Below are 26311 nucleotides of genomic sequence, written 5' to 3'. Positions count from 1 at the left end.
CTCTGGCATTATGCTATTCCACTGCAGAATACTGTGCCCCAGTATGGTTCCGTAGCCCCCATGTCCACTTGGTCGATTCCAAATTATATTCCTCCATGAGGATAATTTCTGGAACCATCCATTCCACCCCGATTCCATGGCTGCCAGTTCTTAGCAACATCGCCCCTCCGGATATTCGTCGGGATGCAGCATCATCTAAGTTCATTTCCCACATCTACGCTTGACCAGACCTGCCAATATACACGGATATCTTCACCCACCCTGTCCAACTCTGACCTCTCGTCACCCAATCTGGTCCCCTATGCCTACACTGAACTTCTCTGTTCCAGACTCTTGGAAACAGAGTTGGCAGTCAGCTGAGGTAAAGAGCAAACATCTCATCACAGACCCCTGCAAGCGTCAACCCGGCTTTGACCTAGCACGTTATGATTGGGCCCTCCTCAATCGCTATCCAACAGGCCATGGCCAGTGCGCTGCTATGTTCCATCGCTGGGGAGCCAGAAACGACCCAAGCTGCCCCTGTGGCTACAGACAGACTATGACCCACGTGGTCAACGACTGCCACCTCTCCAGATTCAAAGGAGGTCTCGAAACTTTACATCAGGCTCAACCTGACGCTGTTGACTGGTTATGGAAGAAGGGCAAACGCTAGAAGAAGAAGAGCAAATTAAAAATATGTTGAATTATGGCACTGCAATGCCTTAAATCCATAATATAAATAAATGGCAATGGCTTAAATTCACCCAATAAAAGATACAGAGTGGGAGGATGCATGAGAAAACACAACCCAACCATATGATGCTTGTGAGAATTCCACCTGACACAACAAGACAAACACAGACTTAAAGTGAAAGGATGGAAAACTATCATACAGGCTAATGGACTACAAAAAAAAAAGTTAGTAACAGCTATTCTTATCTCTAACACTATAGTCTTTAAATTAAATAAAGTAATAATAGATAGGCAAGATCATTACATAATGATCAGAGGATTAATCAATCAAGAAGACTTAACAATTATTAATATCTATGCACCCAATAATGAGGGCCCATCTAAATACATCAGACACTTACTGAGAGAGCAACAGAAATACATCAATAGTAAGACAATAATAGTAGGAAAATTCAACATCCCACCCTCACACTTAGATCAACTAAGCAGACAATCAACAAAGAAACAAGAGAATGAATCAAAGAGATGGATAGAATGAACCTCCTGGAAATTTTCAGAGTTCTTCACCCCAACAAACTGGAATACACATTCTTTTCAAACCCACACAGCATATCCTCAAGGATAGACTACATGTTAGGTCACAAAGGCAGTATTAAAAAATTCAAGACCACTGAAACTATCCCAAGAATTTTCTCAGACCACAGTGGAGTAAAGCTAACACCTAAAAACAAACAGAAAATAACTAAAAGTCGCAAAAACTGGAAACTCAACAATATACTGCTTAATAACTACTGGGTCAAAGAGGGACTCAAGTAAGAAATTTAAATGTTACTAGAAACAAATTGAAATGAAGACCCAAGCTATCAAAATATTTGGGACACAGCTAAAGCAGTACTTAGAGAAAAGTAATGACTCAACCTATACTTCTCCCAGTACTGGAACCTCTGTGGTGAGGATCACTTTCCTGCATGCTTCTCTCAAAATCATAATGTATCTGCTGATCCCAACCTAATCAATGCAACCAGTAACAACTTGGCATGTTTCACTTTGGACTGTGTCCAGAGACATCAAACATGGAATGTCAACCTTTCAGCTTCATTACTATGCTGAGACCTTTCCTAACTCATAGGACTCCTTAATTCCATTTTGGTTGGTGCACTTCCTAACAAAGTCTCCAAACCTAGAACATAGACCAGAGCCCATAAGATGAGGCATACGCATACATGGATCCATAAATTAGGGCAAAAATCTATACCTTAAAGCAAAAGTGCATAATAGTTCATACTGAGTCAATAAATGAAGCAAGCAAGTAGAAAGACCTAAAAAGTCACCATAAAGTACCTAATGAAATAGTTTCTACTTAGATCTAGATACCCTCCTCACCTATTACCTATCTCATGTCTCTCAGTCACTCCAAAGCTAACCTTGTCAGACAAAGACTAGAAAAGCTGAATTAGGGCAAGAGATCAGCATACTTTAATGATGACTATTTAGTTACTACCAGGTCACCCCATCATTTGGGGCCCTAGTCAGGGAGTCCCGAGATTCCCACACACATATGATGGGTCTACTCCTCTAACTGATGCCTCTTCCCCGTTCACTGGTCATCTCCATCAGGAACAAGACAATAAACCATTTTGTAAGTCTCCATAGGACCTTGCCCTTAATGTGGATCAACAGTGAATAGTAGGGAATGTTCCATTCTTCGAAGGGAGGTTGGATAACATACTCTACTTACTACTCAAGGAAAATGGGTACTGAAATTAGTGCAGCCTGGAATGTTCCTATCCATGACCACAGAATGCCAGCTCCGACCTACAGGGATGCAGAGGTTACATAGGCTCCTATGCTGAACATGGGCCCCAGATCAAATTGATGGGGTTTACAGTTAACAATATGTATATACTTTTCCCATATTTAGGAGCTACTCTCTTCCCTGATGCAGCTTTCTAGTCCTTTTTCCAACTATGACACCATCTCCCTAGACAATAACTTGGATCCACCAACATATTAGCTGTCAAGCTCAGGCAAAAACTAGTAATATACTTAAAAATAGACTTACTAGCTTTTTTTCCAAAACAGAGACCCTAAATCTTCATCGGCAGTATTCTTGACTATAGGTTCATGATTAGTCAACAATTTGTTCTGCTTTATACCTTAACTCTTTTTCAGCCACCAGGTTCCAGATGCTACCATGATGCCAACCTGACTTTCCTGGGCAGATGGCCCCACCAATGTGTCCTGGAGCCCCACTTCCCCAGATCTTTTCCCATTAGGAAAAGAGAGAGACAGGCTGGTAATATTGAATGACCTGCCAAAATCCATATTCATCAAGGAAGCAATTACAGAAGCCAGAACTTCCATCCTTTGCACCCCATAATAAAGAGTAGGAAAGCTCTCAAGGGAGGGGAGATAGGTAGGATAGGGAATTCTGGTGGTGGGAATTGTGTGGAATTGTCTCCCTCTTAACCTATGATAGTGTCAAAATTTCCATGTTATAAATAAACCATATAAATTATAAAAACAAGAAAAAAGAAAAAGAAAAGCATGAGGTTTGGGAGATAAAAAAAAAGCATTTCCATATTCATTTTTTGGATTGGACAGAAAGAAATTGAGAGGAGGAGAAGATATACATGGAGGAAGAAGAGAGACCTGCAGCACTGCTTCACCCCTGGTGAAACTTAACCCCTGCCGGTAGGGGCTTGAACCTGGTCCTCGAACCCAGGTCCCCACACATGGTAAAGTATACACCTAACTGGATACACAACCACCCGGCCCTCTAAATCTTCATTTTAACAGTGAGTAGTCATGTGAGGTTACTTCTGTCAGTCTCATTTTTTCTCATCTGACAAACAGACAAGTTTCCATTTTCAAGGCTCTTACAAGACCCATGTGATTTCAGGTATACAGCACAATCTAATATAGAAGCTGATGCAGACAGAACAGAAATTCAGAAAATTCAGTGACAGTTCTGTCATAATATTAATGGTAATTAATATTAATAATTGTTAATATTGAAAAATGTGGTAAGTGAACTCAAATTCACACTGTGAATTTAAATCATAGAGCTCACCAATTTTTTTTAAATAAAAACCTTTGAAGCATCTATTAGTTATTGCAGAGCCATTAAAGGCTTTGAACACAGACAACATGCTCAGGGTGGTATTTAAAGAACACTTCATGGGACTAGGAAATAAAGCAAAGGACAATAGAAGGTGATGCTCCAATGAGCTTGAGGTTGATGACAGCAATTCCAAGGATTCAAAGAAAGGGGATTTTGGGAACCTGATGTCGAAAAATTGGATGAAATATTAAACAAACACTTTAAATATAGTGTGTGAATGCTGTTGTTAGAGTTGTATTAACTTGAGTTTCATAATGTGAATTTATGAATTAAGTTTGTTAAATTCTCATTTTAAACCTCTTCTCTGGTAATAGGATGTATACTCTGATACTTTAGCTTGTAAACTTCCTTGAATGCCAATCCCTATCTCTCTATACTTCCAAAACAGGTTTAATCCCTGAACTTCAGTTTAAGGCCCTAGGTTCTGGAATCTTCCATGAGATTACTCTGAAAATATATTGTGGAAGATCAGAGAAAGGTCCTGCCCTTCTGCTGTCAAATTGAATGACTCAGGGAGATAGGAGTCTTAGTTCCCTACACAGTAAAAACTTTATGTATAACTTCTGACTTCCCCCAAATGTAACTATTGTTGTTCTTTTTTCTCAAAGGATCCAAGAACACCACCACTACCCCTGTCCTCCATACAAACGCCATAGCCACATAAAGACACCAAATCCTCAGATAATCAAACCCTTTATAGCCAGCCTTCTGTATCCATGGTTTCTGCAGCTGCAAAGTAACTAATCAATACCCAGGACTGACTGAATTTATGAATACATAAACTGAGGATATGAAAGGCCAGCTGAATTTATTGATAAAAATCCAAGTTTAAGTGCATCCCCACAGTTGAAATCTATACTGTTCAAGGGTGAACTTATTGTCAATCTGAATAATTACCTATAGTTTCATCACTCTCAGAGGCTCCTGAAGCTGCCTACAACTAGGCCTGCCTGGCCCCAGAACCTCACCTTGTTTCTTGTCACTGGTGGGGGGGGGGGGGGTCAGGCAATGGCCTCTGTCCCAGAGATGAGATAAGATCATAATGACATGTGCTTCTGAGCCATGCACTGTCCTCTGACACCACGTTACATATTTTATATGAATGATCTCAACTTCAGGATTCTAACATTCCTGTAAATTGATATTAACTCATAAGAAACATGAAGTCAAAGAGCTGTATGATTCAGTGAGGTTTAAAGGGGTTCAATGAAAGAGCTGAGATTTCAAGCTCAGGTCAGGAGCACATACATTCAACACTGCCAGACCCAGGAGATGCATGAGAGTTTGGGTGTGTAAGCAGAGGGTATTTCTATAGCTCCACTTAAGTTATTAAAAGTGAGCATATACACCTTGTCATTCATAGTCAAATTCACACATTTCAGAATTTCAAGATGCCAGGGCCAAGTGTTGGCACTCCAGGTTGACCATACATGTTACAATGTGCAATGGCCCGGGTTCAAGTACCTGGTCCCTACCTGCAGCGAGGAAGCTTTATAAGCAGTGAAGCCGGTCTGCAAGTGTCTCTCTTTCTCTCTCCTTCTATCTTCTCCTCCTCTCCCAATGTCTTGCTGTCTTTATCCAATAAATAAATAAAATATTTTTTAAAAAAATAAAAAAGGAACTTCAAAATGTCATTGCTTTTCTAGTTTTGTAACTTTCTATATATAGTTACCTGTGGGTTTCAGGCTTGAGAAGCTCGTGGACCAGGAAACTTTCAAAATATATTTTGGAAAATAAGATAACGTTGTAAATCATTTATTCTGCTAAACTGTCCATAAGAATTGATATTTTAAGTAAAAGATGATCATTTAGGAGGTGGGTGGTGGCATAACAGGTTGAGCACACATATTAGCAAGTACAAAGACCCAGTTACCACATGTAAGGGGGAAAACTCCACGTGCAGTGAAGCAGTATTGTAGGCGTCTGTCTCTACCCCTGTAGCTCTCCCTTTCATCCCAGTTTCTCTCTGTCTCTATCAAAAAGAAAGAAAGAAAAAAGGCCACTGGGAGCAGTGGATTCCTTTCACAGGCACCGAGTCCCAGCCACAACCCTAGTGACAATTGAAAAAAAAAAAAAAGTCACTACGGTGAATCAAAATTAGTTGCTCCCTGGAACAAGGAGTGTGCCCTTTGTTATTTTGCCTTTGTCTATAGCTGGCGTTCATCTGCACACACTCAGGGAGTCACCAATCTACTATAAGATATTGCAAAAATGGACTGAAAAGGCCATTGCTAAAAAATTGGAAAAATTACACTCCAAAGTCAAACAATGCCATTATAAATAGTGGCTAGGTTCCCTCATCACTGGATAATTCTAGAAAAGCTTATTTTGGAAATGACTTAATGGAGGTCACAGAAGTTGAGCAATTTCCTTAAATAACATTCCTTAATAACCCCATTTACAGAGTCCAGACTGGAAGTGAATAAGCCTCACAGTAACTTCTGTTCCTTTTCATCACCAGCATCAAACACATCAAGCTAGACTTTTAACACTACAGACTATCATATCTAGCACACAGTAGTATTCACCGTTATTGGCTAAGTAGACTTATGGAAGGATGGCATCAGAAAATCACTACTATTTATAAAAGTATTTCTATGTGAAAACGCAGTCCGTGGCACAATTAAGAGATGCGAACACAGTGAATGTCACAGACATGTCCCCTTGCTGGATGCCCTACCTGCCCCAACTACCAAGGCAAGGAAACAGACTAACCCTCAGGGGAATCTACTTCCATCCCCAGAACAGAAGATTCACGGAACTTGTTATATTAAGAATTTCTAAATCTGAGTGCCTCTGAGTGTGCTTACACTCTGATTAGCACCCAACAAGAAACTGAAATTGGGTCACTGACATATTACCAGGCAACGGTGATTAACATAACCCTTCATGGGAATCTTATTTACCATTTTGATGTCATAATATTCTTTCCAAGCCTTAATGAGGGCTGGCACATGGCAATATCATTTGAGGCTGAGACTCAAGGAGTAATTAGCCTGGGATCCACAAACAAATGTGTGATATTCAAGTACATTATCTCTTTCAGAGACACAGTTAAAAAGAAACAGAAACATGACTAAAGGTGACCAGAGGTTATGAGATCTCTGGTGAATCAGCTCATAATTATTTTTAGCTTATAACCATTACCCTAGCCTCATTAGTGGTATATGATTGACATATATGCCACATAATGATAGGAGAAACATAAATATGTACAAATATATAATAGGTACATGCACAATACCACTTTAACTATATATAGATGTTTTATATATTCCATTGTCTATAATAGGGAGGTAAAATTCAGGAAATCAATAAATATCAAGGAAAGTGTTTCTAAATGTGAAAAGTAGCATCATACTTGAGAACTTCAATTTTCTTCTCCATTTTCCATGGCTTGCATTTGACAGTAGCAATTGTTTGTCTGTTCTCATCTAGCAGGGCCTTCAGTCTTTCTAGTTCCTCTTCATCAATTTCTTCTTCTTCTTCCCTTTAAAAGTGAAACAAACATAATGATGATTAGTAATATGATGTTTTAATTGATTTAAAGTACTATCCAACCTTGAGGAACTTAAAGAAAATGGCTTTCAAGTGAGGGTGGGGGTGGTAGATAGCACAATGGTTATGCAAACAGACTCTCATGCCTAAGGTTCTGTCAAGTTCCAGGTTCAGTCCCCCACACCACCATAAGCCAGAGCTGAGCAGTGCTCTGGTAAAAAAAAAAAAAAAAGAAAAGAAAGAAAAGAAAAAGCTTTCAAATGTATATTGAGGTGGCTGTGATTAGAGGATCGATAGGGAGATGCATAAGCATTGCTAAGAGTTTATATTTGATCATTGGTATTCTAGGTTTCTTTTAACTTAAAATATATTGATGTCCGGAAACTAAGCTGTTCTATTATGTCCATAGTGTTAAACTCTCAGAACTAGAAAATTATCTATAAAAGTATTTTTCTCTCTTTGCTCCTTTGTACACTTTCTCACCAATTCTATATTTTATTTTGAAACCATATTTTAGTAAGGATAGTATATTAGAGGTGACAGTATCTTTGAAGAGCCCTTAAAATTTTTAGCTAACTCTGCCTGAAAGAAATAGAAATATAAAAAAGTGTTAAAGCATATTTCTGAAAGGCAACTTAATCTGTTAATTAAAATCAAGACATCAATTGATAAAATTCAACTTGAAATACACTTCGTGGAAGCAGTCCTTTGAAGAGAACTTCAAAGGAATTTGCTTTCTTACTAAGGAAATGAGATAGATTTTTTTTTTCTTTTCTACATTTCAAGTTTTGCAAAAATAGTATAAGTTTGAGAACTTAAGAAAAAAAGAAGTCTATCGAGCCCCCAACTCTCCATCTATAGAGGGAGGGGTCACTTCACAAAAGGTGAAGCATGTCCGCAGGTGTCTATCTCTCTCTCCCTCTCTGTTTGTTTACTCTTGGGATAGGACAGAGAGAAACTGAGGGGGGAGGAGATAGATAGATAGATAGATAGATAGATAGATAGATAGATAGATAGATGATAGATAGATAGATGTATAGGTAGATAGATTAGATAGATAATAGAGAGAGTTGATATAGATAGATGGATAGATAGATAGATAGATAGATAGATAGATAGATAGATAGATAGATAGATAGAGTCAGGGTTAAGGCACCACTTGTGAAGTGACCCCCTGCAGGTGGAGAGCCTGAGGCTTGAAAAGAGATCCTTGAGTGGGTCCTTGCTCTTCATACTATGCACTTAACCTGGTGCGCCACCCCTGGACCCTCTCCCCCTCTCTGTCTTCCCCTCCCCCTCTCTATCTTCCCATCCCCTCTCAATTTCTCTCTGTCCTATCAAAAATAAATAAATAAATAAATAAATAATAAAAATGTTTACAGGAGCAGTGGATTCATAGTACAGGAAAAAAAAGTCTAAATCTGAGCAGGTTTAAAATCTGAGCAGTATGGTTTAAAATCAAGGAATCAAATGCCAGATTGTAGGGATCATTTTTTTAGGTAAGAGGTTGTTTCAACTACTAAGCTTCAAACTCACCTTTCCATACTTAATACTTTGGTGTAGGGGATAGGGCATCTTAGTGCACCTTTCTATGCTGTCAGCTGGTTCAGTATTAGACTATTAGAATATTAGTATTAGAATAGGTAATACGAAAGAAGGACTTCCTTACTTGCTGCAGTAACACGTCCTACTAAGCAGTGTTTTTCCACAACTGCAGGTGAATCTAGTTTTCTAATACTAGAAGAACCCGTTTCATTATCATATCCTTAGGCATTGCACCACTCAAGCATCACATAACCTTTGCAGATATATGTATTCAGCCCCATGGTTCTCTGCTTTATGATTCTAAGTTTCCAGCTCACTGGGAAGGCACCTGCTTTTGCCACATGTCCAACCTAGGTTTGAACCCTAATACCCTATGCAGTGCTATGGCACCAGCAGTAGCTCTTCTGTCTCTGTCTCTGTCCCTCTCCTTCTCCCTCTCTGAATGAAAATGCAGCTTAAGAACAATGAAATTGAGCACGTATAAGAAACAGCTCTGCAAGGGAAGGAAGGAAGGAAGGAAGGAAGGAAGGAAGGAAGGAAGGAAGGAAGGAAGGAAGGAAGGAAGGAAAGGAGGGAGGGAGGGAGGAAGGAAGGAAGGAAGGAAGGAAGGAAGGAAGGAAGGAAGGAAGGAAGGAAGGGGAAGGAAGGAAGGAAAGAAGGGAGAGAGGGAGGAAGGGAAGGAGGGAGGGAAGAAGGGAAGAAAATGAAGTAAATGAAGTATAGGTTCCAGCCTCTTTTTATTGTCCCTTCAGCCTCTAGAACGACAGCTGTTTGCTCCGCTTGGTGTCACCTTCATATTTCAGTGTTCTCTTTTCACTTTCTCAGTGATTTAGTCAACAAGTTTGTATATCTACAAAAAGGCCCTTTCCTTTATTAAATTTCTCACTCTTCAATTAGCTCTTGAAATACTTTCATATTTACTGAACTCCATCCTTTTGAGATTAGTTTTTTCTTCTCCCAGACTCTAAAAACTTGTTTGTACTCCTCTTTGTCACATTTCCACTATATTATTTTATAATAATTTGTGCCTAGTAAATACTATTTACAATACAATTGTGAATAATTGTGTGAATTGTGCCAGATATAGCAAGGCTTCTAAAACCAACAAAATTCGTTTTAATACATTACATGTTTTTGGAGAATACAGACAATGGCACATCATATCCAAATCTTGCAAAGAAATTAGCAAATTATCTTCCACAGAAGTTCAGCTGGATACATAAATATGCAATGACAGAATGTTTATGCATAGAATGTTCCTGATGATGTGGTTTTCATCATGAAAGTCTGCTTGAAGCACTTTAAAATGTAACAAAAAGTACTCTTCAAGATATGTGTTATATATAATTCTACACTAAGTGATTCCAGAGGAGGCCGGGTGGTGGCCACATGGTCGTGTGCACATAATACCAGGCTCAAGGGCTCAGTCTTCAGCTGCCCGAGGGAAGCTTCATGAATGGTAAAATAGTGCTGCAGGTCTCTCTCTCCCTCCCTCTGTTCTCTTTTAATTTCTCTCTGCCTCTATCATAAATAAATAAATATTCTTTAAAAGAATTATCACAGACTAGTATATCCTCATTTTCCTTAGCAATTGTTGTTTGCTTCAGGAGAATCACCCTGTGCTAGTGTATAATCTTTGCCTGAGAAGTTCTTTTCAAATATGCATATAGCTAAAATATTGTTCTCACCAGTGTTACAGGGAAGTTGCTTTCTTTAGCTACCACTGAAAGAAAGTGTTAATAATGTCAAAAAGATACAGCATAAATATGCCTCATCTTCTAAAATTTAGAGCACCTGTGAGGAAGAATGACTTTGTAGCTTATGTTTAATTTGTTTACACAATAGTTCCTGGGAATGGGGAGGCTTAATTTGTTGACTTTGTCACTGCTATGAGCATATCATGTACTCACTTAAAACTGGGTCAGTAAAAGCCTGAATATTATTAGAAACATCCCCAAATGTCCAAGCATACAGTGTTCTTTTAGTAATCTCCAAAGATAGTTAAAACTGTAGCCAAGCTTTTTGTTGGTTTCCAGTATTTTGTTAGTGCAAGGAAAAATCTGTCAGGTATTTTGCTTAAAGTTTTAAGTAAAAAATACTGTGAATTATTTAATCTAAATAAATGTTCCCTGATCTTTATACTAATATTTTTCAGTTATCTTTGCTAATACATTTTCTTTAAAAAATTATTATATTTAAGCTGAATAATAAAATGAGCCATAAAGCCTAAACCAGAGCTGCTAATATTCACAAATAATTTATAATACTATCTAGAATAGTTGCATGAATTGTGGCAGGAATAATATAACTTGGAAAATGAGTAGAGGTAAAGTGGATTTTAAGTGTGTTTGGTTTTATGATGCAATGAGAACATGGGTGGCAGGGATGCAAATGGACTTTAGAGAGTCAGGATCAGAGTGGGGACAACTGAGGGTAGATACTGTCCCAGGAACCATTTCCCTCAGCCAGTAAGGACCAAGGTGAGTTGATGTTTCTGATCCTTTTTTTTTTTTTCATTTTTATAAGTGATTTAATCTTTATTTATAAAATTATAAGATAACAGGAGTATAATTCCACATCATTCCTAGAAACAGAGTTCTGTGTTCCCATTCCCTCCTCTCCCAGTCACAGATAAGGGTATATATATATATATATATATATATATATATATATATAGAGAGAGAGAGAGAGAGAGAGAGAGAGAGAGAGAGAGAGAACGAGAGAGGCACCACCTGTAACACACACAAACACACATCCTTCCAAGTGCTATTTCTTTTTTTTTCCTTTGCTCTTTCTGGATCCCGATGGAATTGGAGTTCAGAACCCTTTGATCATATTCCCCTAACATTTCTCTTAATCCAGGAGTAGGGATCAAAATTCTTTTTTTTCCAGTGCAGAAGGTGGTAGTTCTGGTTTCTGTAACTGCTTCTCTGTTGGACATGGGTGTTTGCAGGTTGTCTGATCCTACTCTTACAAGTTAAGCAACTGACATTAGGGTTTGGGCAGAACAAGAGACTAAAGAAATTTCTACTTAACTCACTCCTTCAAAAAGATCTGTCTGGGGGCATAAGTGGAAAAGAAAAGCAACTTTTGAAACACCACCTGTAACACACACATATATAAGTGAGGTTTTCTCAATAAAATACCATTATTATAAGCATACGCTTTGCTAATAGAAAGAATTGCTACATAACAAATAAACACTCATCATAATACATAGAAAACCTCATTTGTTCTTTCAAAGGAACATTGTATACAGGACAAAAGGGTGGTGCACCTGATAGAGCATACATGGTACAGTGCACAGGAACCCAGGTTAAAGGCTTTGGTTCTCTCTCTCTCTCTCTCTCTCTCTCTCTCTCTCTCATCTTTCTCTCCTTCTCTACCCCCTTTTCTCTGTTTCTATCCAATCAATAAATAAAAAATTTAAAAAGAAACACTGGGGAGTCGGGCAGTAGCACAGCGGGTTAAGCACAGGTGGCGCAAAGCACAAGGAGCGGCCTAAGGATCCCGGTTTGAGCCCCTGGCTCCCCCACCTACAGGGAAGTTGATTCACAAGTGGTGAAGCAGGTCTGCAGGTGTCTAACTTTCTCTCCCCCTCTCTGTCTTCCCCTCCTCTCTCCATTTCTCTCTGTCTTATCCAACAACAATGACATCATTGACAACAATAATAACTACAACAATAAAACAAGGGCAACAAAAGGGAATAAATAAATAAAATATTAAAAAAATAAACACTGTATAAAAATATCTGAAGATACATCTAGAAACTTTCAGAGTTAACATTTATAGCAAAAGATGTAAAGTAACCCTTTATAACTATAAGGAATATTCATAGTTCTTGGGTTGAAATTAGGCACCGTGTGCCAACCCCTGCTCTGTAAGAAAAAAAATGATTGGAGTCCATTGCTTAGAAGTTGGTCATTTGATTTAGAAACTAGTCTATATAACTAATTAAATGGCTAACATATTTAAGTTAGCTACCATATGTTAGTGACATATTACAATTGTATGTCTCCTATAAGGGCATAGCTCCTAGCCTATTTTTATTGTATATTTGTTTTCATTTTATTTTATATTAATATTCTATTTGAATATTAAAATACATTTAACGAGAGACATAACAACACCAGAGTCAATCTGCCTTTCTAAAAATCCTTTTAGAAATTTTAAAACCAGAGTGCTGAAGGAGAGTGATCTTTCCGGGCCAGGTGGTGGCACACCTGGTTAAGCACTCACATTACAGTGTGCAAGGACCCAGGTTCAAGCCTCTGGTCCCCACCTGCAGAGGGAAAGTTTCACAAGTGGTGCAGCAGAGCTGCAAGTCTCTCTATCTCTTTCCTTCTCTGTCTCCTCCACCCCTCTCAATTTCTCTCTGTTCCTATTCAATAATAAATAAAAATATAAAAAAGAAAAATAAATTTAAAAAGGAAAGAGGTCTTTCAACATGAAGTATTGTTGAGTGAGTAGCAATTTCAGGTTAGATGAGAACTTACGCTCCTCTCCTTAAACGTCGTCTTCTCTCTTTTTCTCGGGCCTTCCTCGTCTCCTCATCCTCTGGCTCAGGTTCTGGGTCATCCTCACTGATAATATCTCTGGTACGTTTCCTCTTTGGTCTCAAGCTCTCTCTTCTGGGTAGTTTATCCTCCTCCTCTTCCTCTTCACCTATACATAACAGTTAATATTCACTGAACAAATACCAGAAAGTGACCTCTTCTACAACCAAATAGATATTACTTTTTAATTCTCATTGTCACACACCCAAGACAGTAATTTAACAATTCTCTGTATCATTGGGAATGCCATGCCATGTATTGATCACATCTATCATCCAAATAAATATATCTTGGTTTAATTTCTGGTGTGGTATTTTTACTCTTAAATGTGACTGTGGATCTACAAATTTTCACACTCTCAGTATTCCAGTCTTCATTTTCTTTTGTAAAGAATTTATTTACTTATTTATTTACGATAAAGATAGGAGGAGAGAGAGAAAGAACTAGACAGCACTCTTGATAAATGTGCTGCTGGGGAGTGAACTCAGAACCTCATGCTTGAGGATCCAATGCTTTATCTACTGCGCCACCTCCCAGACCACCCAGTATTCATTTCCTTGGGTAATTAGATAAATTGGAATCCAATATAATATGATGACTTCTAAGAACAAGTACAAAGATCACCACTCCAATATATAACAAGTGTGTGGATTATCTGCTGTGAGTTTAATGTTCCAACTTAAAACAAAAGATAGAAAAGACAAGGAAATGATACAAACTAGATTTTTTTTTTCCTCCAGGGTTATGGTGGGGGCTCAGTGTCTACATTATGAATCCTCTGCTCCTGGTGGCCATCTTTTCTCCATTGTTATTGTTGAATAGGACAGAGAGAAATTGAGAGGAGAGGGGGAAATAGAGAGGAAGAGAGACAGAGAGACACTTGCAGACCTGCTTCACTGCTTATGAAGTGACCCCCTATAGGTGGGGAGCCGGGGCTTGAACTGCTTTCCTTGTGTGGTCCGCGTGATTCTTTCTATGTCCAAGAGCTTAACTTGGTGTGTTACCACCTGATCCCCCAAATCAGAATAATTTTAAATAAATTAATTCAACTTGAGGTTTATCCTCATTCATAATTACAAATATATTTGACTTTTTAATAATCTGTTCTTTATTTAAATTAAATATGTATTTGATCTTTCTTATCTTTATGGACTGAACTAACTTGTAAATATAACTGTAATGTAAAACTGAACAAAATGGCAGAGTTAATGACACATAATACTATTTTGAAAAACTAAGCTTCCTTGAAAAAGAATTTATTCAGTTATAACTATCCTCTTAAATATAAGCTACTGTAGAAAAATATATATGTCATTGGAATACTATGATTTGTCTATATCCTTGAATAGTGTTTTTATCCTATAGGAGCTATTTTGTTACTCTGTAAATTACAAACAACTGACTATAAAATGTAAACTAATTCTTAAATGTAAGACATGAACATGAACTACCCAGTGGAGAAGAATTCTATCTTATCCAAAAAACAGAAAATAAAAAAAAAACATTTTTGCCACTATTTGTGCGACTACTTAAATATTCACGACTTATCAGTGGATATGCTCTTTGGATTCTCCTTTAAACTCACTGGAACACTTCGCCAGTTTTCTCATTTACAGTATGTTCAGTATGTTCTCATTTACATATGTGTGTCAAGTTCATATTTTTGACAAATATATTTTAACATTTGTTTTCAATCTAAACATTGCCTATATTACAAAATTTGGACTAGCAGAAATAAGAGTGTAACTTTTCTAACTATGACTAGAAAACTGGTTTTGAAAACTGGTTTTAAATAGAATTAGGAGCTATGTTTCCCTTTGCTAACGGCATATGTTAGTTTAACACAATCATAGCATTCTAAATATATAGCCAGCATTTATTAGTCATACTACTGACTAACTACAGAAAATATAAAAGCTCAAAAGGGCTTGGGAAACAATATAATTTAAAAGTAACTGAAGAACTCAAGAACCCACTTTGTACTCTGCATTTTAGAATTTTATATTAAGACTAATATGTTTGGAATTTTCAGGGATAATGATTTTCATTAGTCTGACTTTTTAAAAAAAACTATACTTTTATTGAGTTCTTAATACAGTTTATGTTAATTATGTAAATTATGTTAAATACCTAGTTATGTTAATTATCTAAAAAATATCAAGCTATCTGAGTGATATTTTCCCTAAGGACTTCAAAACCAGTAGTAGGTTCCAGCCCTTCTTACACTGATTTTTATTACTAAAGTACTGATATTATACGTGATCCTGATCCCTCCAATCAGGTGAGATTACTCAGCTGTTCAATAATGTACTAGCAAGCATAATGAAAAAATAATAATAAAAGACTAAAAATATGAAAAGAAGACCATACTAATCTGCAGCATTTTACAGTGGGTGAAACGAATCTCATTAATGTTCTCTTCTGCTCTGATGCAAGGAGGGAAGGGGACAGGATGAAGGGACTTTGGGGTCCTGTTGTGTCTCCTAGACATCAGTCAAGGGGAGATAAGAAGTTGTGTACCTCTGTTTTAACATTCTATACTGTAAATCATTACCCCCCAAATAAATAATAATAAAGTTGTCATTTATCATTTAGGAACAAAAATAAGTAGTATCTAGTATTATAACTATTGAATAGCTTCTAAATAGTCAAATTTTACAAATTCAAATATCTTATGGTTGCCTTAAATGCAGATTAACATTGTTTCAGTGTCAAAGAGAGCAAAATGCGTACCTCAAACCAGAATATAGACTATCAAATATAAATGTGCTACTTGGTATATAGAATACATTAAAGCTGAAGACAGCCAAAAAAATAGCAAACTGTGGGAGGCAAGTAAGAAGGCAACACTCCATTAGGCCCTTGAGAAACAAGGAGTCGGGAGTGACATGGGAAAAGAATACCATGGCCTTCTGTTGTACCCATATCATTCCTGATTGTGGCATTTGCATCACGAACACTAGCAAATGTATCTAGACTTAACCTTGGCTTTTTGCTAGCTGCTGAATAGACCAAAACACATAGAGGAGGCTTGCTGATAACAAGAACTGCCTGAACTATTGTAACTGCTTGCTTATTCTTTAACTGATGATGTGAAGTATAAATACATGTGTTATCCTAAATAAAATTCGCTATGCCATGCCATGCTCTGCTGTGTCACTGGCATATTCCCTCCCTACGCTACAGCTCTAGTTCCTCCTCTGAAGACCGTTCGACTTGTTCCCACGCTGGGCATGGAGGACGCAGAGACTAGTGGAGACTAGAGCAAACACAAAGAAATATTTTCTCTTGAGTTTCCCCTTATCTGTCCAAAGAGAACTCAGTTATAAATTCTTTCCTCCAGAGAACTCTTAGTATAAGAAGAGACTAGATAGACTTCCAGGAGGCATGGGCATGGAATAGCAGGGGTCGAGTTGACTCTCCTCCCAAAACAGCAAATAAGAGACCCAATATAATGATCAAAGATCTGCAGCCTCAGGTGGGTGCTCATATGTGGTTGAGGCAAAAAGGGGCATGTACTAAAGAACAGCAAACTCAAATCAGAACTTCAGACAGACAGCACTGAGCTGTGCAATTTTGTCGAGTTCATTTTAAGCTCAGCAAACAGGGAAGGTTGTCCTGAGTGCTGAAAGAAAAGAGAAAGGGGCTTAAAACCCCTCAATCTTTAATTCAAGAGATCGTATGAAGTTAAGGAAAGGAAACAGCATGAAACAGAACATTAGTGATGACAAGACAGACCAAAGCAACCACCCCTCCACCCCATCCAACCTACCACAGATCATACAAACAAGAAAAGCATCGAGATCACAATAGCACCACCTGCTGGCCATCAATAATGAGCACAGTTACAGCTGTTGTGTCTCTCTACACTCCCCAGTCAACTAAAAATAACAAAGGAGATCACCTGAGAACACAACAAAGCAATTCCATAACTGTGAAATATATATATATATATAATTTATTTATTCATAAGAAAGATAGGAGGAGAGAGAAAGAACCAGATATTATTCTGGTATAAGTGCTGCTGGGGATTGAACTCAGTACCCCCTGCTTGAGAGTCCAATGCTTTATCCACTGCACCACCTCTGGGACCACAACTGTGAACTCTTTAAAGCATTTTACTTAGAGTCAAATCAACCCAAGCAAGTGTGATTAGTAGATTTAATGGTACTGAGAGAGGGACATCTTAACACAACATATGCAGTGGTTAAACCAAGAAGAAACACTGGAGAAATGAGCCTGGACAAAAGTCCAATAAACCCCTTCCAAAGGGTTTTGAGGACAATATCCAAACACTAATTGAGGTATTAGTCACAGAAGTGAGAAAAGAGATTGAAAGTAATATCATCAGAAATGGGGAAACAGCAAATGAAACTCTGAAAGAAAACACCAACTATCTAGAGGTAATTCAAGAGCTGAAAACTAATATATCTGAGCTAAGAGCACAACTAGCTAAACAAGCTAAAACAGTATCAGAACAGGGCAACAAAATAGCTGAGCTACAGGAAACAACAGAGGGGAGAGCAAATAGAATAAGTGAGGCAGAAAACAGAATTAGCAAGATTGAAGATGAGTTAGAGAAAACTAAGAAAGAAGTAAGAGATCTCAAAAAGAAATTAAGAGATACTGAAAACAAGAACAGAGACATATGGGGTGACTTCAAAAGAAGTAATATACACATTATTGGTTTACCAGAGGAAGAAAGAGATGGAGAAGAAAGCATTCTACAGAAAATAATAGCTGAGAACTTCCCTACTCTAGACAACATAAAACATATAATGGTTCAAGAAGCCCAGAGGGTCCCAAACAGAATTAACCCAGACCTAAAGACACATGATATTTAGAATAAAAAGAAATAAGAATAAAGAAAGGATCTTGAGCACTTAAAAAAAAACCAGTCACCTACAGAGGAAAACCCACAAGATTAGCAGCAGATTTTTCCACAAAAACACTAAAGGCCAGAAGAGAATGGCAAGGTATATACCATGCTCTCAATGAGGAAGACTTTCAACTAAGACTACCGTAACATGCTAAACTGTCATTCAGACTAGATAGAGTCATAAAACCTTCTCTGACAAGCAACAGTTAAAGGAAACAACTATCCCCAAGCTTGTCCTTCAAGAAGCTCTGAAAGGTCTCTTATAAACAATCACAGCTACATAAACATGCCACATATTAGAGCACTCTAAAATGTTTGAATAATGGCATTAAAATATGTTCATTATATAATATCAACAAATGTCAATGGCCGAAATTCACCTATTAAAAGGCATAGAGTAGGAATATGGATCAGAAAACACTACCCAACCATATATTCTCTGCATGAATTTCACCTAACTCAACAAGACAAACAGACTCAAAGCGAAAGATACTATTGTATCTTACTGTTGACTTTAAATCATTAATCCCCCATTAAAGAATTTACAAAAAAAAGACTAGAAACTAACTGTACACAAACAAACTTTGCAACAAACTGTCATAGTTCCATCTGTTCTTCTAAGTCCATTTCTTTTTTAAAAATTTTTAAAAACTTTTATTCTTTATTTAGAAGCTTACATTCCCATTGCCTTTTTTCCTATTATAGTGGGGGGAAAATGTACCATATAAGCTAATGGACCACAAAAAAAAATGGCAGGAACAGCTTTCTCAATCTTACATAATAGACCTTAAAATGAAGAAATTTAAAAAGATAGGGGTGGACATTACTTAATGCTCAGAGGATCAGTCATGAGGTCTTAATGATTATTAATATCTATGCATCCAGTGATATTATTAATATCTATGCATCCAGAGGACATCTAAATACATCAAACATCTTCTGAAAGGGCTACAGCAGTATATTAACAGAAACCCGGTAATAGTAGGGGATTTCAACACCCCTTAGATGTTAGACCAAAGCCTACCAAATAGAGGAAAATATTGGCATAACTCTTTTGCATCTAAATTTTAAAGACATCTTCAATGAAACAAATACAATTACAGAAAAATTAAAAAGTTGAACAATTGGGGAGTCGGGCTGTAGCTCAGCAGGTTAAGCGCAGGTGGCGCAAAGCACAAGGACAGGCATAAGGATCCCGGTTCAAACCCTGGCTCCCCACCTGCAGGGGAGTCGCTTCACAGGCGGTGAAGCAGGTCTGCAGGTGTCTATCTTTCTCTCCTCCTCTCTGTCTTCCCCTCCTCTCTCCATTTCTCTCTGTCCTATCCAACAACGAAAACAACAATAATAACTACAACAATAAAACAACAAGGGCAACAAAAGGGAATAAATAAATAAAATAAATATTTAAAAAAAAATTTTTTTAAAAAGTTGAACAATAGACACAAGAACAGAACTTTTTTTTCTGGGTCTGGTGTACTGTACCAAAATAAAAGATAGTGGGATAGGGGAGGAAGGGTTCAGGTCCTGGAACATGATGGCAGATGAGGAGCTAGAGGAGCATTTAATTGTTATGTGGAATACTGAGAAATGTGAACAGGGGTAGATGGCATAATGGTTATGCAAAGAAATTCTTATTCCTGAGGCCCCAAAGTCCCAGATTCATGGTCAATTCACCTTCTTCACCCCATCTTGGATGGAGCTCAACAATAACATGTTAAGTGCAAGAAGTCAGAAACAAAAGGAAGAATATGGGGTGATCTCATTCATAGGAAGAAGTTGAAAAACAAGATCATAAGGGAAAATTCTAAGCAGAACTTGGACTGGAGTTGGTGTATTGTGCCAAAGTAAAAGACTCTGGGGAGGGAGGAAGGGTTCAGCTCCTGAAACATGATGGCATAGGAGGACTTAGTGGGGGTTGTATTATATGGAAATGTTATGCATGTACAGACTATTGTATCTTACTGTTGACTATAAACCATTAATCCCCCATTAATGAATTTTTAAAAAGAGACTAGAAACTGACTGTACACACAAACTTTGCAACAAACTGTCATAGTTCCATCTGTTCTACTAAAAACGTTTATACTTTATTTAGAAGCTTACATTCCCAATGCCTCTTTTCCTATTATAATGGCATGTAAATCTCAATTCTATGTCAAGTCAACTCAATTTTCCCTAGGTACCTGCAACTTTCACATGATGAATTCATGTTAAAAATATTTTCCTCATTAATCTGCTTTTATTTTAGGGTTCTTACTCCAGAACTCAAAGAATTAGAGGGAAAACTACTAATCCCTTTCTACAGTGTTCAAGCCATGACACCCAAGATCTGTGTGAGGGTGTAGTCTGATTTCATAGGAAACGTGCCTCACTAAAGAAAACATTGACACCATGTGTAATTCAGTTGGTAGTCATAATGTGGTCATGTTACCAGATTTTCTATGTCTGTGTACCATGAATTGAACTCTTCTTAAGGTGCTGCTCTTTCAGTTTTGTTAAGTCCAAAGTTTTTCTCATAGAATCATCTCTGCCATGCTCCCTCTATGAGAGATCTGTATGCCTAGAAAATGGGTCACAGAACAGAACCTACACTAAGTCAAAACAACTCAAAACAACTGAATATATATATATATATGTTCATTATCACTAAGCCACCTAAATCGTTTAGTTTATGGGGTAAGTGTGTGTGTGTTGGGTGGGAGAGGGGAATATGACAGGGAAGGGGATCACCTCAGTTCCCTTTAGATCCTTCATGCTGGGAAATAATCAAACTTATTTTAAGTTAATAAGATAAAAGATAATAGTGTGCTTCCTATACACAGGGAAAGTCTCGGGAATTCTGAGCTTATTACATAGCCTTAACAACTTTAAAAAAATCCCGGCAGGGGAGGGGAGTGGAGAGGTAGGGAGATAGATGATAGATAGATAGATAGATAGATAGATAGATAGATAGATAGATAGATAGATAGATAGATGATAGATAGATAGAACACTTGTGTAATTTGCAGCACTGCTTTACTACTTGTGAAGCTTTCCCCCTGCAGGTCGAGACCAGAGGCTTGAACCTAGATCATTGCACAAGATAACATGAGTGCTTAACTGGATGTGCCACCACCCAGCCCACAAAAATGTCTTCTAGTAATGATGAAATAGTCTCCTTTTCCATATCTTGGATGAATCTTGGAGAAATCATGTTGAGATAAGCCAAAGGAAAAGATAAGTATCAGGTGATCTCACTTACAGGTGGTACTTGAAGGAAGAGAAGAAAACACAGGATGAAGATTAGACTAGGTAGGTTGTATTTCTACAAATGAAAGGACTTGGGACTGGATGGTAGTGACAGATCTGTTTAAGTACATGCATTACTATGTACAATGACCTAAGTTCAAACCCTCAGTCCCCACCTTTAGGGGAGAAGCTTCATGAGTTGTGAAAGTGCTATAGCTCTATCTATCATCTATCTATCTATCTATCTATCTATCTATCTATCTATCTATATATCATCTATCTATTTATTATCTATCTCTGCCTCACTGTCAATTTTTCTCTGTTCTATCAAATAAATAAATAAAGTTTGGGGGTGATTGTTCGGCTGCAGTGGGGGGGATGGGATGGGACACAGTATTTTGGTAGTGGGAATGGAGTTTATATACACTCCCATTAACTTGTAGTTATATAAATCACTATTTAATTAATATAAGAGTGGAAAACTGACTGAATGTCTCAAACTTTTTAATGCACAGACCATAGGCTGAGTGTTTGAAATGTTGAGTCTCCTAAAAGCTTAGACCAAGGAGAACAGAAGCAACCAGTGGTGTTACTCTATAAGACACAGTTATATACAAATAATGCAAAGGACATACATGATGGTGATGTTATGTATGATACAGCAAATGCTAAAAAGGGATTTTTCAAAGTTAATCCAAATACCAAATAATTTGATTATAACAATAACTATATATTGCCTTATTAAACCCTAAGACAGCAGGAAACTTCTGCTTCCTCTATAGAGCCTATATTACCCCCAGTCCAGGAAAATCTAAGGTGGGGCTCACTTTCCTGTATGCTCTGTCAATTCATACCAAATGATATTGCATCTGCTGATCCCAACTTAATCAACACAATGAGTACCACCTCGGCATGCTTCACTTCAGACTGTGTCCAGAGATGTCAGACGCGGAATGTCAACCCTTCAGCATCATTGCTTGAGTGAGACCTTTCCTTTCATAGGATTTTCTAATTCCATTTCAGGTGGTTCATTTCCTAACAAAATCCCAAAACCTAGATATAGACCAGGTCCTATGATATGGGGCATATGCTCACATGTATCCACAAATTAGGGCAAAATATATACCTGAAAGCAAGATTGCACAATAGTCTGAAGTGAGTCAGTATATACAACAAGCAAGTAGAAAGACCTAAAAAGACACCATAAAGATCCTAATGAAATAGTGTCTACTTAGACTTAGATACCCCCCTCACCTACTTCCTATTACACTTCCCTCACTCACTCCAAAGCTAACCTTATCAAAGTAAGGACTGCAAAAGCTGAATAAGGGCAAGAGACTGGCTTACTTTAACGATGACTCTAGTAAGTATCAGGCCACCCCATAAGCTGGGGCCCTAGTTGGGGGGGGGGGGGATCCTGAGATTCCCTAACAGACATGATGGGGCTAGACCTCAAATAAATCCCTCTATCCATTGTTACTGGCCATCTCTCACAGGAACAACAAAATAGAACCCTTTGTGGGCCACCATAGGACCTTGCCCTCAATTTGGATCAACAATGGTAGAGAATTTTCCAACCTTCGAAGGAAGGCTGGATAACATACTCTATGCTACACCTAAGAAAGATGGGTCCTGAAATTGGGGCAGCTTGGAACATTCCTACTCATGACCACAGAATGTGAGCTCAGATCTACAGGGATGCAGAGGTCACATGGGCTTCTAAGCCAAATATGGACCCCAGATCAGATCAAACTGATGGGGTTACAGTCAACAATATTTAGACACCTTCCTCACATTTGGGAGCTACTCTCTTCCCTAACCCAGCTTTCTGGTCCTTTTTCCAGCCAAGATATCATCTCCCCAGACAATAATGTGGGTCCACCTGCATATCAGAGATCAGGCTCAGAAGAAAAAAAATAGTATAATCATGAGCCCTTTGGAATAAAACTAAAATAGGCCTAAAAAACATCTGTAAAATGGATACCCCCAACTCTTCATCTGAAATATTCCAGCCTTTAGGTTCATGATTAATTAACAATTTATATAGCTTTATATGTTAACTCTTTTTTCAACCACCAGCTTCCAGATAATAGCATGATGCCAATCAGATTTCCCTGGATAGACAATCCCACCAATGTGTCCTGGAGCCCAACCCCATTAGGGAAAGAGAGAGACAGGCTAGGATTATGGATCAATCAGCTAACTCCTATGTTCAGCAGGGAAGCAATTACAGAAGCCAGACTTTCCACCTTCTGCACTCCATAATGACCCTTGGTCCATACTCCCAGAGGGATAAAGAATAGGAAAGTTTTCAGGGGAAGGGATAGGACATTGAGCTCTGGTGGTGGGAATTGTGTGGAGTCGTACCCCTCTTAACCTATGTTTTTTATCAATGTTTCCTTTTTATAAATAAAAATTTAAAAATAAATAAATAAACAAAGTTCAATGCAAAGAACTCTTGAGTAAGGGAGATTAGAGAAGACAGGGCTGGAGTGGGAAGGATGTTGGATATCCAGTGTATGAGGGTGAAGAGAATGGTGCAGAGAGACTTGGGTTGATGGTGAGAGTGGTATGCAGAAACCTATCACAGGGAAGTAAAAGACTATACCTATGTGTCAACAACTGTTCCATGAATCCTTATTTCCCTCAATGAAATGATGAGGGAACAAAAGGTCTTTTAGTGCAGGTTATTAGGGTAAAAATGGGATCAGTTAGCGTGAGGTAAGTTTGACCTTCTTGAGGAAAACAAGAAGGTCCTGAAAATGTAAAGCAATATTAGGCCATGGTTCTGTTCCTAGTATCTCAAAATGTGGACCAGACAGCTCTGGAAAGGGATGAATCTACACCATCTCTACATACTCAATTCTTTCTAGAAGACTTCACTTCAAAGTTAATCTATCTTTTGTCTTCAGGAGACCCTCCTAAGACATTAATCCTTTTCCCAATGATATATTTTTTGAACCTTCAGACATTTTCTTTCTCTTCTCCAATTCAAAACAGTCAAACTGTTCTGTTGTACAGACTCAGTCTTAGACAAAAACATTCAGAATCAAACATTTTAACAGGGAAAATAATAGAGAAATGGAAAAACAAACCATTCTAGAAGACCATCTAGCTCTTCTGGAGTAATATGTAAAGTAAGTGAGCTGGATGTGTGCCAACTGAATGGCCTTGAAAGTAAAGATTAGGGGGCTGGGTGGTAACGCAGCAGGTTAAGCACACATGGTGCAAAGCGCAAGGACTGGTGTAAGGATCCTGGTTCGAGCCCCGAATCCCCACCTGCAGGGGGGTCACCTCACAGGTGTTGAAGCAGGTCTGCTGGTGTCTACCTTCCCCCCATCTGTCTTCTTCTCCTCTCTCTGTCCTATCCAAGAACAACAGTGATAGCAATAACAACAATCATTATAACAATAGCAACAACTACAATAAACAAGGGCAACAAAAGAGAAAAAAAATAGCCTCCAGGAGCAGTGGATTCACAGTGCAGGCACCGAGCCCCAGCAATAACCCTGGAGAAAAAAAAAAATTAAAGAAAGTAAATATTTGATTTTGCTGGATTTGATCTCCTTTGTGAAACCTTTAAAAGTCATGTACACACAATCATGTGCCGACCTGTAGTAGTAGAGCCCCACAAATCAAGAGGATGTATCTCATTATTTTTTTAAGATTTTATTTATTAGAAAGATAGGAAGAGAGAAAGAACCAGACATCGCCCTGGTACATGTGCACCGGGGATTGAACTCTCATGCCTGAGAGTCAATGCTTTATCCACTATACCACCTCCCAGACCATAGATCTCTTAATTTACTGTTATTCCACAGAAAACATAGGCCAAATGGCTCGATCTCCACTTACTTGAACTGTCCTCAGTATCATCATCTTCTTTTTTCTCCACTTGGATTTGTACTGTTAAAGAAAGAAGAACGCAGCAAGTCAATAAATTATCATATGATTGCAAACAACAAGTGCTTGTTGCTATTATTTGTTCTAAATTGTGTGCAGATAATAAAGTATTTTTCAATAAACCTATCAGATGAGCATGATAGAGTTATACAGCTGCCACCAAACCCTACAATGTTGTTCAAAGACTTCTTTTATATATATTTAAGAAAGGAGACATTAACAAAACCTTTTTGTTGTCCTTGTTGTTGTAGTTATTATTGATGTCATTGTTGTTGGATAGGACAGAGAGAAATGGAGAGAGGGGGGAAGACAGAGAGGGGGAGAGAAAGACAGACACCTGCAGACCTGCTTCACCACCTGTGAAGTGACTCCCCTACAGGTGGGGAGCCGGGGGCTGGAACCGGGATCCATAAGCGGGTCCTTGCACTTTGTGCCACATGTGCTTACCCCACTGCATTATCGCTGGACTCCCCTCAAAGACTTCTTTATGGGGCCGGGTGGTAGCTCACATGGTTGAGTGCACATGTTACAATGCACAAGCATCTGGGTTCGAGCCCCCAGCCCCCACATGCAGGGGAAAAGCTTTGCAAGTGGTGAAGCAGTACTTCAGGTCTCTCTCTGTCTCTCTATCTCCCCTTTCTCTCTCGATTTTTTGCTGTCTCTATAAAATAAATAAAGATTTTTTTTAAAAAAAAGACTTTTTACCTCATTGCCTGTCATTTCAATTCAAAATAACTTCAATCAAAATAGTCTGTGTTGTGATATGTAGATCTGGGGTTTGTTGGGATATTTTATTCTGTGATAAGTTTAATTGTTAGTAAATAAATATCTACAAGCACAGTTTAGTTATAACAAATGAAACTTAAAGTAGAGAATATTTATCTCAATCAATTATCCAGTGCCAAG

The 26311-nt window shown here is 38.1% G+C and overlaps 1 protein-coding gene across 1 annotated transcript in view; it reads right to left on the bottom strand.

Annotated features, from left to right (window-relative positions):
• TMC1 (transmembrane channel like 1) overlaps window positions 1-25862 on the bottom strand; it is a 166196-nt gene extending 140334 nt beyond the window's left edge. Inside the window, exons 1-5 of the mRNA XM_060198995.1 lie at window positions 25853-25862; window positions 25358-25408; window positions 16299-16397; window positions 13336-13504; window positions 7158-7286 (exon numbers count right to left, since the gene is read on the bottom strand). Of these exons, the coding sequence (XP_060054978.1) occupies window positions 7158-7286; window positions 13336-13504; window positions 16299-16397; window positions 25358-25408; window positions 25853-25862 (458 nt within the window). The remainder of the gene's footprint in view (window positions 1-7157; window positions 7287-13335; window positions 13505-16298; window positions 16398-25357; window positions 25409-25852) is intronic.
• Window positions 25863-26311: the final 449 nt, after the last annotated feature.

The sequence above is a fragment of the Erinaceus europaeus genome, chromosome 10 (genome assembly GCF_950295315.1).
Source record: "Erinaceus europaeus chromosome 10, mEriEur2.1, whole genome shotgun sequence".
Classification (NCBI taxonomy): domain Eukaryota; kingdom Metazoa; phylum Chordata; class Mammalia; order Eulipotyphla; family Erinaceidae; genus Erinaceus; species Erinaceus europaeus.
This window is presented reverse-complemented; position numbering and strand designations above follow the sequence as displayed.